General features: G+C 51.0%; 1 protein-coding gene across 2 annotated transcripts; it reads right to left on the bottom strand.

Annotated features, from left to right (window-relative positions):
- Positions 1–257: 257 nt before the first annotated feature.
- On the bottom strand, positions 258–6,973 carry CHRAC1 (chromatin accessibility complex subunit 1). 2 transcript variants are annotated; one of them, XM_058276089.1, is made up of 3 exons: positions 6,641–6,973; positions 4,663–4,789; positions 258–3,993 (listed from the first exon to the last, which is right to left on the bottom strand). In XM_058276089.1, exons 1-3 carry the CDS (start codon positions 6,785–6,787, stop codon positions 3,863–3,865), a joined length of 405 nt encoding a protein of 134 aa, XP_058132072.1. In that variant the 5' UTR covers positions 6,788–6,973; the 3' UTR covers positions 258–3,862. The 2 variants fall into 2 exon arrangements, with proteins under 2 accessions (XP_058132072.1, XP_058132073.1); XM_058276090.2 differs by having other exon boundaries at positions 258–4,550; positions 6,641–6,960.
- Positions 6,974–16,924: the final 9,951 nt, after the last annotated feature.

Below are 16,924 nucleotides of genomic sequence, written 5' to 3'. Positions count from 1 at the left end.
TCTGGCGGCCTCACTCATGGGGCTGTTTTTGACAACTGCTGTCTGTACTGAAAAGAACATGTGGCACTGGGAAAGAAGGGTAGATGAGGGAAGCTTAGAGATGACTGAGGAGCACGGGGACATTCCTTGTTGCTGAAGCAAGCCACAGTTTGGTCCTAATTCAAAGCTATTAATAATGTGTTCATTAGAGCAACTGTGAAAAGTCAGATAAAAGTGAAGAGATTTAAATGGTCTGTAATCACAACACTGACAGGTAATTACTCTTAACATTCTGGTAGACTTTATTACAGTTTTTAAATAGGTATAAGAAGTTTATTTACAAAACCGAGATGTAGTTCACATTTCTTCTCCTTTACATAAATAAGACCCCGAACCTTTTACTTCTTAATATCCAAAACCGCACACACACACACACAAAAACCTTTGTGACCCACTTGCCCTATGGAATGCTAGTCAAAACTGGAAGACTACAGAAACACTGAAGAGATTTTAGGAAGTGCACTTACTTATGTGGGATCTAACAACAAAATCCTTTTTAATGACTGTGACCTGACAGTAACATATCATCAGTATTTATGTCACTCACTGACTGGTCAGAAGCAGCTCATGATTTGTTTGAAAGACCAAAATTGAAAGACAGCCATCTATTGTGTTGCATTAAGAAAGGATTCAGAAAAGAATCCCTGATCAGAAGATGTACACTGGAGGTCGATGCCCCACACAGGATGAGACTATTGCAGCAGGAATGGAGGGTTGATGTAGGAGAGAAAGTAACTTGGGGTCAGTGTCAAGGACCTTGAATAACATGTTATTTTTTGAAGCCAGGACCTTCCATGTGGAAGCAGGTACTCAACGGCTTGAGCCACATCAGCTCCCAACAAGTTAAGCCACTTCCACTCCCCACATAATAGGGAGTCATGGCATTTTTTTAAGCCTCATGGTTCAATGAAGAGAGTTCATAGTCTAGGATTGGAATCCCAGTCCCACTATTTCCTAAATGTACTTTGGGTGAGTTCTTTTAACAGGAGCTTTCATTTCCTTCTTTGTAAAACGTAGATACTTCCTTGGCATGTTGTGAGGATGATATGAAAATGTACACAATGTGCCTAGAAGAGGCTCTACCCCAGCAGCAGCTTGAATATTAGTTCTAAACACTTCTGACCAAGAGCAAAAGATTAATCCTCATAAGACTATAAAGTATGCAAGATGGAAAGTGGACCAAAAGATAGTGAGGGAACCAGACTGGAAGCTACTGTGACAGTCTGGTGAGTGGTTCCTGGGGGAACCACGAAGGAAGGATGCGTGCTCCCTAAGTAACTGTCATCTAAAGTGCTTATGGTGGCTTATAGGTACTTCAGTTCAGCTTGTTACACACAGAAACCAGTGAGTATTTTTCTTTGGGATTTCTTAAGCAGCATTGTATTTTTTACTGTAGGCATGAGACTGGAAGCCCAGCACAGCACTAGAAAGACACTGACACAGGAGGTCTTTGTGACTTTGGGCTTGGCCATGAGTTGTTAGATAGCACCTGAAAAGCATGATGATCCAGAAAAGAAAAAATGAACTGGACTTCCTCAAATTTAAGAATGTTTGCTCTTAGAAAGATGTGATTAAGAGAATGAAAAAAACAAGCCACAGATGGGGAGGAAATACTTGCAACTCATGTACCTGGTAGAAGACTTGTATTCAACCATATAAAACTCAACAAGGAGAAAACAGCCTGATAAAGAGATGGGCAAGAGATCTGGACATATCACCAAAGAAGAAAGAAAGGTGGCAACAAATGAAAAACTCAACATCATTAATCTCTAGGGAAATGCAAATAAAAAGCTACATATGCTAGAAAGGGTGAAATTTAAAAATACCAAACAAACTTGATGCCAAGCACTGCAGAAGATGCAGAACTGGAATCCTACATTGCTGGTAGGAAGGCAAAATGGTCCAGCTACACTAAGGACAGTTTGGCAGTTTCTTATAAACAAATATAAAATTCTACTTATAGATATTTACCCAAATGCAATGAAATCCTATGTTCACAGAAAAACCTGTGCACAAGTGTTTACAGAGCTTTATTCATTATCACCAAAAACCAGGAACAACCCAAATGGAGAATTGTCCATTCATCTGGGAAATGAAGAGACAAATTGATTTATCTGTATATCGGAATACTACTCAGCAATAAAAAGAAATGAATTGCTGATACACAAAACATGAATCTCAAAGGCATTATACTAAGTATAAAGAACCAGACACAAAGATTTTATTTTAGGAAATTCTAGAGCCAAAACTAGCCCAAGTGCTTTCTGAATGGTCGGTATAGCGAGGGAAGGTTTTTACATTTTTAAATGGTGACACATGAAAATTATACAAAATTTAGGTTTTAGCATCAAGAAATAGAGTTTCATTGCATCATCCACACTCCTTTATGTGTTATCTGTGGCTGCTTTCAATCCACAACAGCAGGACTGAGTAGTGGAGACAATAAATATTTTAGGCCTACAAATCCTAAAATATTTACTATCTGGCCTTCTCCAGGAAAACTTTGCTGCTGCTGTGGAGGCAAAGGCTAGCTGGGTGGTCACCAGCTTAAAGGGTGGAGAGAAGTGCAACTAAGAAGGGTAGCAGGAGGGAATTCAGGGGGTGGGTGATGGAAATGTTGTATCTTAATTGTGGTGGTTACAGTACTATGCATTTGTCAAATTCAGAACTCCATGCCAGAAAATTAATTTCGCTGCATGTAAATTATTTTTAAAATAAATTTTTTAAAAATCAGAGGAACAGAAAACATCAGTGATTGCCTGGGGATGGGAAAGGGATTAACAGGGGGACACAGCAATTTCTTGGATGGTGGAACAGTTCTGAACAGACAGGCTACACAACTCTATGCATTTATTAAAAAAATCAGATTGGACACTACAAGTAGTGGTTTTACTGGATATACATTATAACTGAATTTTAAAAAACAGATCCTGAGGATAGGAACCAAAAATACACCCTTTATTAAAGGTTAAAAATGGGTCTTATGGTTTTCTCTTGTGGACAGCAAAAACAATAACTGTGTGTTAAAAAAAAGGAACAATAAGATGAAAGATAGCTTCAGTACACCAAATGTTTAAAAATGCTTTTTAAGAATATGCTTAGGAAAATTTTCCTTTTGTATTTGATTTGATAACTTCGGCTTGGGATTTTACTATAGGAGTAACTGATAGACTAGTTTAAAAATCTTTCTAAAGTCTCAGGTAACAAGCAAGACGTTAAGTGATTGAGGACAACAGAACAATAACTCCATAAAACATTTTACTGCAAAGATATATACAATGCTTGAACAGAAAAGGGGAAATATATTCTTTTATGGTTAAAAAAAAGGCACTTTTTAGACAAATAGGAAAACTTTCTTGAAATACAAAAATTCTAATGTACTTCCCATAAACTACATATTTAGCTAAAACTAGGTCTAGTTTATCAGAATAATTTCAAAATACACATATAAGAATTTACGTAACTAATATTTAGAAAGTCTTCGAAATCCATCTGTCATTTAAAAAGTTAAGTGAATCAGTCCAGGCCTGGAAGTGTGAGCTGGAGCAGATCAGCTGGCAGTGTCCCGCTGCAGGGCAGCACCTTCCTGGGAACCCTCGCTGCTCTGTGCGAGGGTCTAAAAGGGGCTGCACTGTGGGCTCCTCTGCCTTGGGCTACCCAGAGTGTAGAAGCATTAGATGCCCCACCTTACCCAGGAAAGAATATAAGTGTCTGAAAAGGGAAGAGACTCAAGTCCCACCGCGTCCTGCTTACTTGGGGAAACACGGTGCTAATCCAGACGGGGCCTCGCCAGGCTGATTTTTAGAAGTATTTCTTTTTTGGCTTAGGATTCTCCTTGGTCATCACTTTCATCATCATTGTTGTCCTCCTCCTCTTCTTCTTCCTCGTCTTCTTCCCTCTTCTCTTTAAGCATTTTCAGGTATTTACTAGCTAAAATCTTCTTTGGTAATATATCTTAAAAACATAAAGCTTACATCAGCAATTGATTATAGTATTCGTATGGATATGAATACATGGATGCAAATTTCAAAATGTCCTAGTTCCTGCTCTGACCTCTAGAATAGGTCCCAAAACTAGACACAATTCAGGCTGTGCTTCTGGGTAAAATATCAGAGAAAGGAGCACTGTCCCCTGACTGGTGCTGATGACCTATTTCCAGGACAAAGCATGGTGCCTGTTGCTGGGAATGACTGTGAGGTACCCTGCCCAACCTACCTGCGATGCTCTGGGCCAACCCAAGGTAGACTTAAGCTCTTTTTAGCTATGGTCCTGTTCCCCAGCAGCAAATATTAGTTTCTGTTTCTGGGCCTAAGACCAACCGCCAGGTTTTCCCTTCAATAGCAGGGTGGATCCAGAGGGGGTGGGTCTGCCAGGCTCACCCACACAGCCAGCCACACATTATTCTGCAGGTTGTTGACTTCATTATAGTTCTAGAAGAACCACACAACAAACACATTCAAACAGAAGACTGAAAACGTCTTCTTGTGCCAGGTCATGGTAAACTTTGGCACCTGGAAAAAGCAGCAAAATGTCTATTTCAGTGAAAGCAGAACAGAAAAAAAAAAAAGCAACCTGTAAATTACTAAGCATTTTTTTAACCAGAATGTTTCAAAGTCTAAGTACCTTCAAGAAACTGAAAAGTTTCCGATTCCTCTGCAGTATGTGATAAATCACTGTAAGTCAGTGCTTTCTTTTCTTTTCCACTGCCATGTTTGTAGGAATAGGTGGCTAGATATTGAACAAAGAGTTCCTAAAACAAAATGAAAAAGTAAAATGAAAGGTAAGCTCTGTACACTTACTGAACACAGAATTTAATTTTTAAAATTCTGTTCAGTATAGATGACTGCAAATTATTTTGGTTTCTCGAATTAAACTACAGGAAACCACTGGGAAAAGGAGAAACGTGAGGTCAGAAAGAAAGCAAGACCATATCAAAGTTGATGACTAAGTAGACATTTCGCCAAGTTTATTTTAAATTTCTAACCTAGGAAAAATATTTAGAAGTGATTAAATGATGAAGCAAATGTTTAATGACCAAGGTCTACACTGTAAGGAAGGACAAGAGACCATTCAAAAATTGTCTGGCTCAAGAACACATTTTTAGTCTTCTTCTTGAATGCGTTGTTTCCAAGGTGGCTTACCTAGAATTGTAATTAAGTCATCAACTTGAGGCTGAAAACTGGCACCTCTCCCATTTTGCCCAAACACTTTTCCTGACACACAATCCTCAGACTAACCTAAAGAACAATCTGGGCTAAACCTCTCTCTGAAAACTTATTTTACTTCTAGTCCATTTAGTAAGGACTTAAAGAAGAGCCTCCCTCAATCTTAGTTCCTTAATACGAACAGAATGAAACTGTACAGGAAAACACCGACATCCCAGCATCAGCCGCGGAATGTGCAAATACTTTCCTGGACTCTAAGAACGCATGGCTCTGGCATGAAAGCAGACAAGAAACCAGTGATTTCCCTCCTCCCTTAGCTCTAGTTCAGTACAATGTAGGGACAGCGTGCACTGGGCCGCGGGGACTGGCAAGGGGGATCTAAGGGAAGTCAAAGCAATGAAGACTCCAGCTCCGACGCGGCCCGGGCTCCCCACAGAAAGGCTTCTGGCTTCTAGCCTTCCCGCGAAGACCGGAGGGAGATCATCGACTTTGCACCTACGAGGGGGCTGGGCCAAGCCGTTCCCTGGGATTAACTCCTGGCTGCGGGACGTCCTGTCGGGGCGCGGGGGGAACCGGGGGCCGCAGCACTCGCCGCCCGCCCCCTAGTCCGGGCGGCGGGCTGCTGCACTTTCGCTCTCGGGGCCGCCGCTCGGGTCCTGGCAAAGAGGACCGCCCGCGGCCACGAGCCGAGAAGGGGCTGAGAGCCTCCTCAGCGGGCGTGCCTAGGGGCTTCTGAGGTAGCACCCGCCGAGCTTGGAAGCGACGCGCTCGAGGAACCCGGACGCCACGAGCGCAAGAGCCCAGCCAGGAGGACGGGGCGGGAAGGCGCGCGCGGCGCAGGGGGCGGGGCGGCGGCGCGGGCCGAGGGCAGCCGGGAAGGGTGTGGGCGCGAGGGGGCGGGGCGCGTGGGGGGCGGGGGTGACGCGGGGGGCGGGACAGCGGCGCGGGCCGAGCCGGGCGCAGCCGGGAAAGGCGGGGGCGCGAGAGGGCGGGGCGCGGGGGGCGGGGCGACGCGGGGGGCGGGGCAGCAGCGCGGGCCGAGCCGGGCGCAGCCGGGAAAGGCGGGGGCGCGAGAGGGCGGGGCGCGGGGGGCGGGGCGACGCGGGGGGCGGGACAGCAGCGCGGGCCGAGCCGGGCGCAGCCGGGAAAGGCGTGGGCGCGAGGGGGCGGGGCGCGTGGGGGCGAGGCGACGCGGGGGGCGGGGCAGCGGCGCGGGCCAAGCCGGGCGCGGCCGGGAAGGGCGTGGGCGCGAGGGGGCGGGGCGCGCGGAAACGGGGGCGCGCGCCGGCGGGGGGAGGGGCGGCGAGCGCGCGGGGGCCGCGCCAGGCGCGCGGGCCGGAGGGGACTGGGCAGCGCCGCGGGCCCCGGCGGGGCGGGGCGCGGCGGTTAAGGGCGGCCTCCACCCCGCCCTCACTCCTCCCCGCACGCAGCCTCACCGTAGCCTTGGCCGTGAGCACCAGCGCTTCCTGGTTAATGCTGGACACCTCGGGCGAGCTCTTCATGATGACCCGGATGCGGGACAGGGGCAGCGAGACCAGCCGCTGCTCCCCGCACTTCTCTTTGCCGGCGACCACATCCGCCATCTTTCCGCCCCCTCCCCGCGGGGCGGCAGCCGTGGCGGACCCAACCGCGAGCACGCCGCCTCCACCGCTAGCGACGTGGCTGGCAGACAAAGCCGGGGCCGGGGAGCCGGCGGCCCGCTGCCCCGTGGGAGTTGTAGTGTTGGGGAGGCGCGGCCGGGAAGGCCCGGAGCCGCCCTCCCGAGGGTGGACTACGAGCCCCGTGATGCTCCGCGCCCGCCGCGCCTCTGCGCCTGCGCCGCCGCTTCTGGCCCTTCCGGCTCAGAGCTGTCTTTCCATGCTCGCCTTAAGGCTGGGAGGGTTTGCCGCCACGGAAGGGTCGCCTGCTAATGCCAAACCCTCTGCCGAGCGCTGGGAGTACGCAGGGGACGAACCTGGAATCGAGCCTGCCCTCAGGACAGGATCTGAACGGAGGGTTGGGATGCACGGTCGCAGGTGCAAGGGCGGAATCCTGCGCTTTGCCCTAGAAACAGCCCGGTGTCAACCCCTCTCGGAAACCGAGGGGAGGTAGGGTGCTGCGCAGAGGAGGGGGCAGCGGACCCCGACTTTGAACGCAAAGTGAGAGTTGTACTAATAGCTGAGAACAGGTTTCAAACTCTGGTTCTTGTCCCTCAGTGTGTAGTAAGTGCCTATTCTGGGAAGCAGAGGTGTATCAACTGACAAGAGCCTGCATCTACCCTGTGGTGGGTCCAGGGTTTGATTCCCAGGGCCTCCTGATCCCTGTGATGAGCTGGTCGAAGCGCAGTGCCGCCCTGCTCAAGGAGTGCCATGCCATGCAGGGGCGCCCCTGTGTAGGGGAGCCCCACCCACAAGGAGTGCACCCTGTAAGGAGAACCACCCTGGGGGGGGGGGGGGGAGGGAAGTGCAGCCTGCCCAGGAGTGGTGCCGCACACAGAGAGAGCTCATGCAGTAAGATAATGCAACAAAAAAGAGGCACAGTTTCCCAGCGCTGCCTGATAATGCAAGTGAACTCAGAAGAACACTCAGGGAATGAACACAGAGTGCGGGCAAGGGGGGAAGGGGAGAGAAATAAATAAAATCTTTTTTTTAAAAAGTGCCTATTCCAAGCACTGGGGAGGCAGCAGTGAGCAGAAAGTGACACTTCCCTGGAGCTTATATTCTAGAGTAAAAGCTAGAGAATAAGCAAAGACAGAATATACTGTTGATAGTGGTAAATACCATGAAGGAATATAAAGCAATGCAGGAGAACACACGGGAAATGCTGCTTTAGCCAGGATGGTAGGGAAGGCTACTGGGCAGGGAAAAGAGAAGGCAAGAGAAGGTGCTTTCCTGGGAAAAGGAACAGCAAATGCAAAGGCCCTGAGGCCTGAGTTAACCCTGAGAGACAGACTGGGTGTGCTAGATGAGGTCCCAGAGGTAGCCAGGGGCTAGATCTTTTGAATTTTATTCTAAGAAGAATGGGAAGCTGGTGAAGGGTTTGATCAGAAGAATGAGCTATGGTTTAAGTTTTAAAAGAATTCCTCTAAAAATGACCTTATACGGAAGGTTCAATGCGGATCAGCAGAATATCCATGTCTACATAAAATACCATGACTTTAAAATGCCGTTTGACCTAAAGTAAGGGGGAAATGGAAAGGAGAAATGAGTTTATATGGCTACGAGTTTCTAAAAAAGAGTCTGGAGGCTGGCAGAAGGTTTGCCCTCATGCACAACTGAGCAGAGTCAGAGAGACAGATAAAGCAGATACAACCCCCAGATATTGGTTCCTTTGAGGGCTAAAGAGACCCATGGGAGTTATGGTCATGGCCGATGGGGTTAACTACCAGGGCAGATGGCCCCTCTTTGGAAATGGTGTTTATGTGTGATGAATCTGGACTCAGATGGGATCTCCCTTCATAAGACTTTCATGCTAATGTGCTGGAGGTGCAGTTAATGTTGGGGTTTAAGATATATTTAGGGGATTTGAATCTCTGGACTGACAATGTGATAGCCAGATCCTGAGCCTCAACAGACTCCAGCACCTACAATCTGATTTATTGGACTTACCACACTCAGCTAAGATGGAGGTGAAGAAGGACAACCACCACACCATGGAGCCTAGAGTGATTACAACTGAAAATGGGAGGATTGCATCCAGCATCCAGGTGGAATCTGAGCCTCCTCTTGACATAAAGGTGCAATGGACACAACCAATCCAGTGTCCACATAGAAGAGGTGGCATTGGATTGGGAAAAGTGGACATAATGGACAAAGGGTATGGGGAAAGGCAGGAAGAGATGAGAGGTGGAGGCGTCTTCGGGACATGGAGCTGCCCTGGATGGTGCTTCAGAGGTAATCACCGGACATTGTAAATCCTCACAGGGCCTACATGATGAAATAGAGGAGAGTATGGGCCATGATGTGAACCAATGTATATGAGGTGCAGAGGTGCCCAAAGATGTACTTACCAAATCCAATGGATGTGTCATGATGATGGGAACGAGTGTTGTTGGGGGGGGGGGAGAGGGGGGGGGGTGGGGTTGAATGGGACCTCACATATATATTTTTAATGTAATATTATTACAAAGTCAATAAAAAATTAAAAAATTAAAAAAAAAAAAAAAAAAGAATTCCTCTATCTGCTGTTGTGAATAGACTGGAGGTCCCGGGTGGGTGAAAGAGGGACCAGGCAGAAGGCCTAGGCAGTAATGTGTGCAGGCAACGAACAGGATAGTATCGTGGTTAAAGTGGAGTAAGCTAGGAAAAAAATGGTAGGAAGTAGCTAGGGGCCAGGACAGGTAGGATCTTGTAGACCATGGAATCATTTCCAAGAGAGCTGGGAGGCCTTTGGAGAATATGAGTAAAGAAGCAAGATAATCTGACTTGAGTTTTACAAGGACCCCTCAAGTTTCTGTGTGCAGAAGAGATGACAGGGGCAGGAATGGGAGCAGGAAGAGAGCAAGTTAGGCTGCTGTTCCTGCAGTCAGGAGAGAGCAAATGGGGAATTAGACAAAGGTGGTGGTGGTGGAAGTGGTGGCAGCAAGTGGCAAGATTTGGGATCAAATTTGTAGAGCCAACAGGATTTGCTAATGGGATGTGGAATATGCCATTTACTGAGCAAAGTTGGCAGGAACATGCTTGGGAAGGAAAGGTGCTAAATTTTGGTTGCTTATCACACACTCAAGCAAAACTGGAGCACCCCAACATGTCGAGATTGGGAAGAGAAGGAAAGTCCAACAAAAGAGACTGGGAAGGAGTGGCTGGTGAGTAAGGAAAATCAAGAATTGTGGTGACCAGAAAGCAAAGCAAAGAAAGTTTTTCTGATAGGAGAAACTGATGAACTGGGCCAGATGCTGCTGAAGTCAGATAAGGTGAGGGTGGCCCTAGCACTCACCAGCAGTGTGACCCGGGCAAGGCCTGTGCCCTCTCTCAGTCCTCATTTGCAAAGTTGGCACCAATTGTATGTCTCAGGGTGGTTAGATGTGAAAATGCCCGGCCATAGGTTTTTTGTGGTTTTTTTTTTAATATTTATTTTATTTGTCTCCCCTTCCCACCCACCCCACCCAAGTTGTCTGTTCTCTGTGTCCATTTGCTGTGTGTTCTTCTTTGTCCGCTTCTGTTGTTGTCAGCAGCATGGGAATCTGTGTTTCTTTTTGTTGCGTCATCTGCTGCGTCAACTTCTCCGTGTGTGCAGCGCCATTCCTGGGCACGCTGCACTTTCTTTCGCGCTGGGAAGCTCTCCTTACGGGGTGCACACCTTGCACGTGGGGCTCCCCTACGCGGGGGACACCCCTGCGTGGCACGGCACTCCTTGTGCACATCAGCACTGCGCATGGGCCAGCTCCACACGGGTCAAGGAGGCCCAGGGTTTGAACCGCGGACCTCCCATGTGGTAGACGGACGCCCTATCCACTGGGCCAAGTCCGCTTCCCTGGCCATAGGTATTTAATAAAAGATCCAAGTTCCATCCAACTCTGCTACCTCCCTCCCGGGTCAGGGGTGAGGGTCAGAGAAGAGGGGGGTGTAAACTTACACACCCGCAGAAGCCTAAACTGCTGTGTAGAGGCTCAGTGTTCTTGCTGCAAGGGCTTGTGCTATCACATCCACCTGTAGCCCTGGAGATCCAGTAACCTCAGCACCTACTCTATGGCTCCATCCCACAAAGGTGGAGGCCAAGAATGCGGGACAGTGTCTTCTTCACCCTTGTGACCCCAGGCTGGGCCCAAATATTGAGCACAGAATCCCAGACAGGCATGGCTAGGTCCAGGGCTGCAGCCAGCATGGTCTCTGTGCTCTTGGGTTCACGTTCAAGAACAAGGGAGAGAAGGAAAGAAGGGACATCTCTGATGGACAGGGTGTGAGGGTGAAGGGCCATCTGAGCTCAGCTCTAAAGGACGACGGGGAGGCTTGCATCCTGAGCCCACAGCCTGCCTGAAGGACGCCTGGGAGGAAGATGCCTTGGATAATTTGAGGAGTTGCAAGGCCAGTGTAGCTAGAGGGGGCAGATAGTAAGGGCCATGTGGTCACAAGGTGGTGAGAGCCGCTCAGCAGGCCCTTTCTGAGAGCCACGGGAAGCCCATAAGAGTTTTGAAATAAGGGCGTTGACCCAATTTATGTTTATCCCCCTGCAGCAGCTCAGGATCCAACTCTTAGTCTAAGGATCCCCTTTTCTCCCCTTGCTGGCCTCTGTAGATAAGAAAGCTCTAGACATTCACAGACAGATGGATAAAAGCAGCTATATAGCATGGTCCCTGGTCCACCCAAGAAATATCATTGACATAAGGCTTTTCCATGTTTAGTTTCTCTAGCTGGTTTTTGTTTTTATTTTTTTCTAGCTGGATTCTTGTAAGGCTCATGGTTCTCTTTTGAGTATGTTGCAGAGTGGAATGGGTAAAGATTAGGAAAGATCAGAAAAGGGAGGCATCTTAGAGTCAAAAGAAAGGGAGAGAACCAAAAGAATTCATGGAGAAAAGGGGATGAGAAACATAGGTTAGGAAATCAGCAGGAAAATTGACAGTCATTCACTTTGAGGAGGTGGGGCAAAGAAGCAAATCTGCAGACAGGAAAAGAGCAAAAGTGGGCACCATTTTTCTTTTAAAGGAAATGCACTTCGAAAACCTAAATCAAGTAGGAGAATGAAAAATTCTGTAATCCTTGGGGAACTCCTCTGCCCTGGAGAAAGCTCAATGAATTAGCACATTACTTCTGTGCAGGCTCTGCTACCGTGTCCCGGTTAGCGCACTTTCTCTTCATGGCAACCTGAGCATGCCACTTATTTCCCTAAGCCTCTTTGCACCACTCTTATCTTTGCATGCTCGCTTTTCTGTATCCCAGAATGCTACAAGACAGTTAACTGCACCTCCCGGAGTCCCTTGCCAGCTGGCGTCAGGGACAGCAGGGCATAAGGAAGGAGGAAGCATCTGTGGCCCTTTCAGAGGAGACGGGGCAGCAGGGTGGAGACTGCAGACAGCAGCAGCCCGGGGGGTGGGGGCTGACGGTGCCACCCGCCTAGGAGGTGGTCCGAGCCGCTCCCCTGCGAGCGCGAGCCCCTGGGCTTCTGCTCGGCAGCTCCTTGTGGGGGCTCCTGGGCTCCAGGCCCAGGGCTGCACCTGCTTCTTTGCTCTCTCGGGAGCCTCCTCGGTGGCACCAGCCCTTCTCCGTCATGCTCCTCCAGCACTTCAGAACCCCAACATCCTCATCACCAGTCCTGCTTGAAAAAGTTAGAGAAGGTTCTGCTTTCCCAGTCGAATGCTCAAGTGTCTGTTCTTGATCCCAGGACCTGACCTAGGAAATAGGCCCACTAAAATGGGAATCTGGGGCTGGCGGCCTGCGCTGCTGGCACACCGGGCCCTGCACAGCGGCTCCCTAAACCACTGCCTGGAGGCCCTGCTGAAGGCTCCTCAAGCAGCTGTCCCGTGGGAGCAGTGAGGCCAGGCTCGCGGGACGGGCTGGCTTCCGGTGGCGCTGGAGAGGTTTCCAAGAGAACACGAAGAGCTCCGGGCCTTAGCCTCTCAGGCCAAGCTTGATCAGAGAGAGCCAGCTTCTGTGACGGTTCTAGAGAGCCTCTGATCCCTTAGAGACTGGGGGCTGCTAGAGCTGAGGCCAGGCTCAGCCTTTGATCCTATGTGAGTCGTAACAATGTGAGTTTAATTCCCAGCTTCGCAGATCTTTCACGGGAATTTTGGTTATTGGTTGAGAAGAGTGGGGTCCTGAGAATTCTAATGGGTATAGCAGGGCGGGTGTAGACGAATCTGAGCACCTTCAACCTTCTGAGGGGTAAATCCCTCCGGGCCTGTCAGGGAGCAGCCCCTCCTCCCCGACCAAGGCCTTGAAATCCGCTTGCCTGGCCTGAAGCCCTCCCAAGGCCCTGGCTCCAGGGGGTTATCTGGCGAGGGAGTGCCGAGTTTCCTGAAGTCCCACCCTCATTAATGCCAGATCTGTAATTTGGGTCAGATGCCGGCATTCCCCATGGAAACCACTGCAGAGGTGGTGTTTATACGCTGGAAAAATTGTCAGCTGTTTGCCCGTTTTTAGCAGAAACCTTGGCAACGCTGGGGCTGGAGTCTGAGGCTGTGAGTGCAGGTGGACAGAGTGGGTGCTGGATTGAGGTAGATGTACGATGTAGTCCACATGCCAGACACTTTCCAGGGACTTCCCTCGTGCAGCTGGGAGTGGCTGAGACCTGACTCACGAGTGTCCTACATCAGTGGCTTTCTTTGCCTTTTCTTTCCCGCGTTTGAGTGTGCTGCTGTGACCCATTTCCCAAAGAACCTGTAGGGCTCTCGGTTTTGATTGGGGTCCGGAGAAAGAGAAGGCCCTTCAGCAGCCAGACTGTGGGTGGCCCTGCCCGCAGGCTTATGGCCCTGCAGATCTCGTGGTGCCCAAATGGTCTCTGGTGGGCGATGCTCCGCTATGCAGCCCCAGGCAGGTCCCAGCACGAGTCACAGCACAGTCTCCTGGGGGTTTGAAGCAAGGGCACAGACTCTTCTGCAAACAGCTTCTCCACTTGAGAAGCAGCTCCGATCTGCTGGTGATCTGGTAGAGATCGAATGGCTGACCACGAGACCCTGAAGGGGAACGTGCCCTGAGCTGGGTGTTAGCTGACCCAGCTGCCACATGTCCCACCAAGCCATGTGCCACACCCACGGTCAAGGGGAAGGAGAGACAGGGGAGAGCAGGCTGTAGGAGCACAAGCTGCATGAGCAGGTGGCTCAGACGTCCACCTCCTCCCAGCCATCACCTCCTCTCACCCCCCACCCCGTGACCTCCTGGGGACTCTGCAGGCAGATGATTGAGGAAGAAAAATGCAGGCACAGTTACCAGATTGTTTTGTAAATACGCTGGCACCAGGCAGAAGTGGGTGGTCGCAGAATAACACTTCACTCCAGAGTGGGTCTGAAAGTAGAGGTGAAGGGAAATTGGGCCAGCACGCCACTGGTGAGGAAGTCCGAGGCACAGGATTGGTGGGCAGAAACTCAGAGCGAGACTGGAGCTTGTTTCCTGGGCTGCTCCAGCAACCACCATGGACCGGGTCAGGTTAAACAGTGGGAATCGAATGGCTCATGGTTTTGAGGCTAGGAAGAAAGTCCACATGATTGTGGCGCTTTCTCCCAGAAGAGAGTGGCTTTCAGGGGCTGGCTGCTGGCAGTCCTTGGTCCTTAGCTTGTCACACGGCAAGGCACACGGTGGACTCTCTTCACTTCTGGGTTCTCTTGCTATTCAGCTGCTGTCTGCTCCCTCTGGCTTTTCTCTCTCTCCCTCTGAATTTCCTTCACTCATAACAGACTCTTCGTAGGATTAAGCCCATCCTGACGGTGCTGGGCCACGCCTTAACCGAAGTAACTCATCAAAAGCCCGACTTACCGTGGGTCCAGACGCGCAGGAATGGATTAGGTTTGAGCATGTGTTTTTCTGGAGAACATACAGCTTCAAACGACCACGGAGACAAACACAAGAAGGTCTGGTGTATGTAGATGAACCTCTCAGAACGGGGAGAGGTGGGAGGGGCTTTGTATCCCACGATGATGCTCACAAAGGGCACCTGTGGACCCCATTCGTGGAGGTCAGTCGGCCTCTTTGTCCAGCCATCCTCTGGTGCCACCTCTGTGCTGGCTCGATCAGCTTCTGTGCAGAGTGGCCATAGCCACATCCGGGGCTGCAGGACTCAAAGCTGGAACTGATGCGGCAAGGACGTCCTTCCAAACCCAGAGCCTCCAGGCTTTCTGCTTTGTTGTTCTCGGCACGTTGGTTTCAGTTCTCATACTTACAGTTCCGAATGGTTCCAAAACGGAGGCTGCAGCTCCAGACTCAACGGCGGCGTTCCACAGGGGCAAGGGGGGAGGGCAATGGGCACAAGGCTCTTTCCTCGTTAGGACGCAAGGCTTTGTCTTTCTCCGATGGGAAGGCCTCCTTACTGCCTTGCCCGTACCTCTCTTTAGGCAGAATTGGCTCATTGCTCACCCTTAGTCCAGTCACTGGCTGAAGGAGATGAGAACACCAGGACTAGTTTACACCAATTCAGAGTTATCTCTGGGGGCTCTCGTCCTGAGATCAAAGGGCACTGATCCCTACTGGCATATGTTGTAAGGTGAGAGGCCAAGTTTAGGTCAGGGAATAGCTGCCGGTTAGACAACAGTCGGTGCCTGCCCCAGCAAGTTGCCGGCATGTAAAACATCGAGAGCTCACGTATCAACCCAGATGGAAGAAGCTGTAAATTTGAATCTCACCTCTGCTACTTCCTAGCTCTGCCCTTCCCTCTTCAGTAGAATGAGGCTGTGGCCATCTACTGCCAGACATACTGAGAAGCTTTTATGAGCTCCTACCCGACAAAAGGCACAGAAGTGCCCTCCTTCTCGAAGGAGACAGTAACCTAAGTTGAAATGAGTTTGGGATGGAATTAGGAAGGGAGATTTTAAAGAGCTGAGGCCACATTGTGTTAATACCCTTTGCACAGCTAGAAGTGCCTACTAAATATTTAATAGTGATCATTTAGCTTGGTGGAATATAATTATACAATTGGAAAAATAGGATCATGCCAGGGCTGTCATTACAGATAATGGCCCGAGTGCAGGGAGAATGGGGGCAACCAGAGAGCACCGTCGTCACCACTGCCAACGGGCAGGTGGCTTGTGGGGCGCAGCACACTTCTAGCAGGGCGGGAGGGAGGGAGGCGGTGGGGAGGGTTGGCGGCAGCTGGGGTGGGAGGAAGCACTCTGCCTTTTGGCAGCAGAAGCCCCACTGTCCACAGCCTCGTGGTCCCGGTGGTGTCGTGGGAAGTCACTGCCGAGTTTCAGCAGGATAGTGACCAGGATGAAGCAGCGAGACCAGGTAGGGGGGTTCAGGTAAGAACTGATGGATGGAGAGGCAGGGCTGGCTAGGGATGGATGGAGAGGCAGGGCTGGCTAGGGATGGATGGAGAGGCAGGGCTGGCTAGGGAGAGCCGGGTGGTGGGGGAACGCGGGGGGGGGGGGGGGGGGAGGGTGACAGCCTTGGGATTTAGCCATGGATGTGGGTGGGGAGGAAGGAGAGAAATGGACTCCCCAGTTGGGGGTTGGAGTAAACTGTGGTGCCCATTTCTGGGGTGGGGAAGAAGGACCAGATTTGGGGGACAAGGGGTACAGACGTTCCACTGAGGGTACCTCAAGTATGAGGTGGCGCGAGGCAGCCAGGAGGAAGGGGCAGCCCGGCTCCAGGAGGACGCCAGGGCCGGGGAGGGGAGTGTGTCTGTCGGCACGGGGTAGGTGGCACGTGAGGCCCTGAGCCCAGTGGTGGCGGAGGAAGGAGAGCAGCTGGAGGAGGAGCGGCCCAGGGCCGGCGCCGCCCGGGCTGGTCCACGGTGGTGGCCAGGGCAAGGAGCTCCTGGGCAGCGCGCTTGCTCGTCCACCGCTGCACCCGACCGCCCATCTCAGGGCGCCACCGCGCCTGGCGGGGAGCTCGCGACAAGACCGCCAGGCGCTGGGGCTCCACCGTGACTCGGGGGCCTGAGCCGACGCCGGGGCTGTGGAAACAGCCGTTCACTGCAGCCTTGGGCGCTGGAAGCCCCGCACACGGGACACAGCCCGCCCGGCCGACCCCTCGGCGCCTGGCTCCCAGAGCCCATCTCCTCCTCACACCCGCCTCCGAGACCCGGCTCAGGAGCCCCTCCTCGCTGAAGCCTTCCCTCCCCGCCTTCCCGAGCAGCGGCCTCGGCCCCCGGCTCCC

Source organism: Dasypus novemcinctus, chromosome 14, assembly GCF_030445035.2.
Source record: "Dasypus novemcinctus isolate mDasNov1 chromosome 14, mDasNov1.1.hap2, whole genome shotgun sequence".
Classification (NCBI taxonomy): domain Eukaryota; kingdom Metazoa; phylum Chordata; class Mammalia; order Cingulata; family Dasypodidae; genus Dasypus; species Dasypus novemcinctus.
Note: the sequence above shows the minus strand (reverse complement) of the source record. Positions and strands in the feature narration are given on the sequence as shown.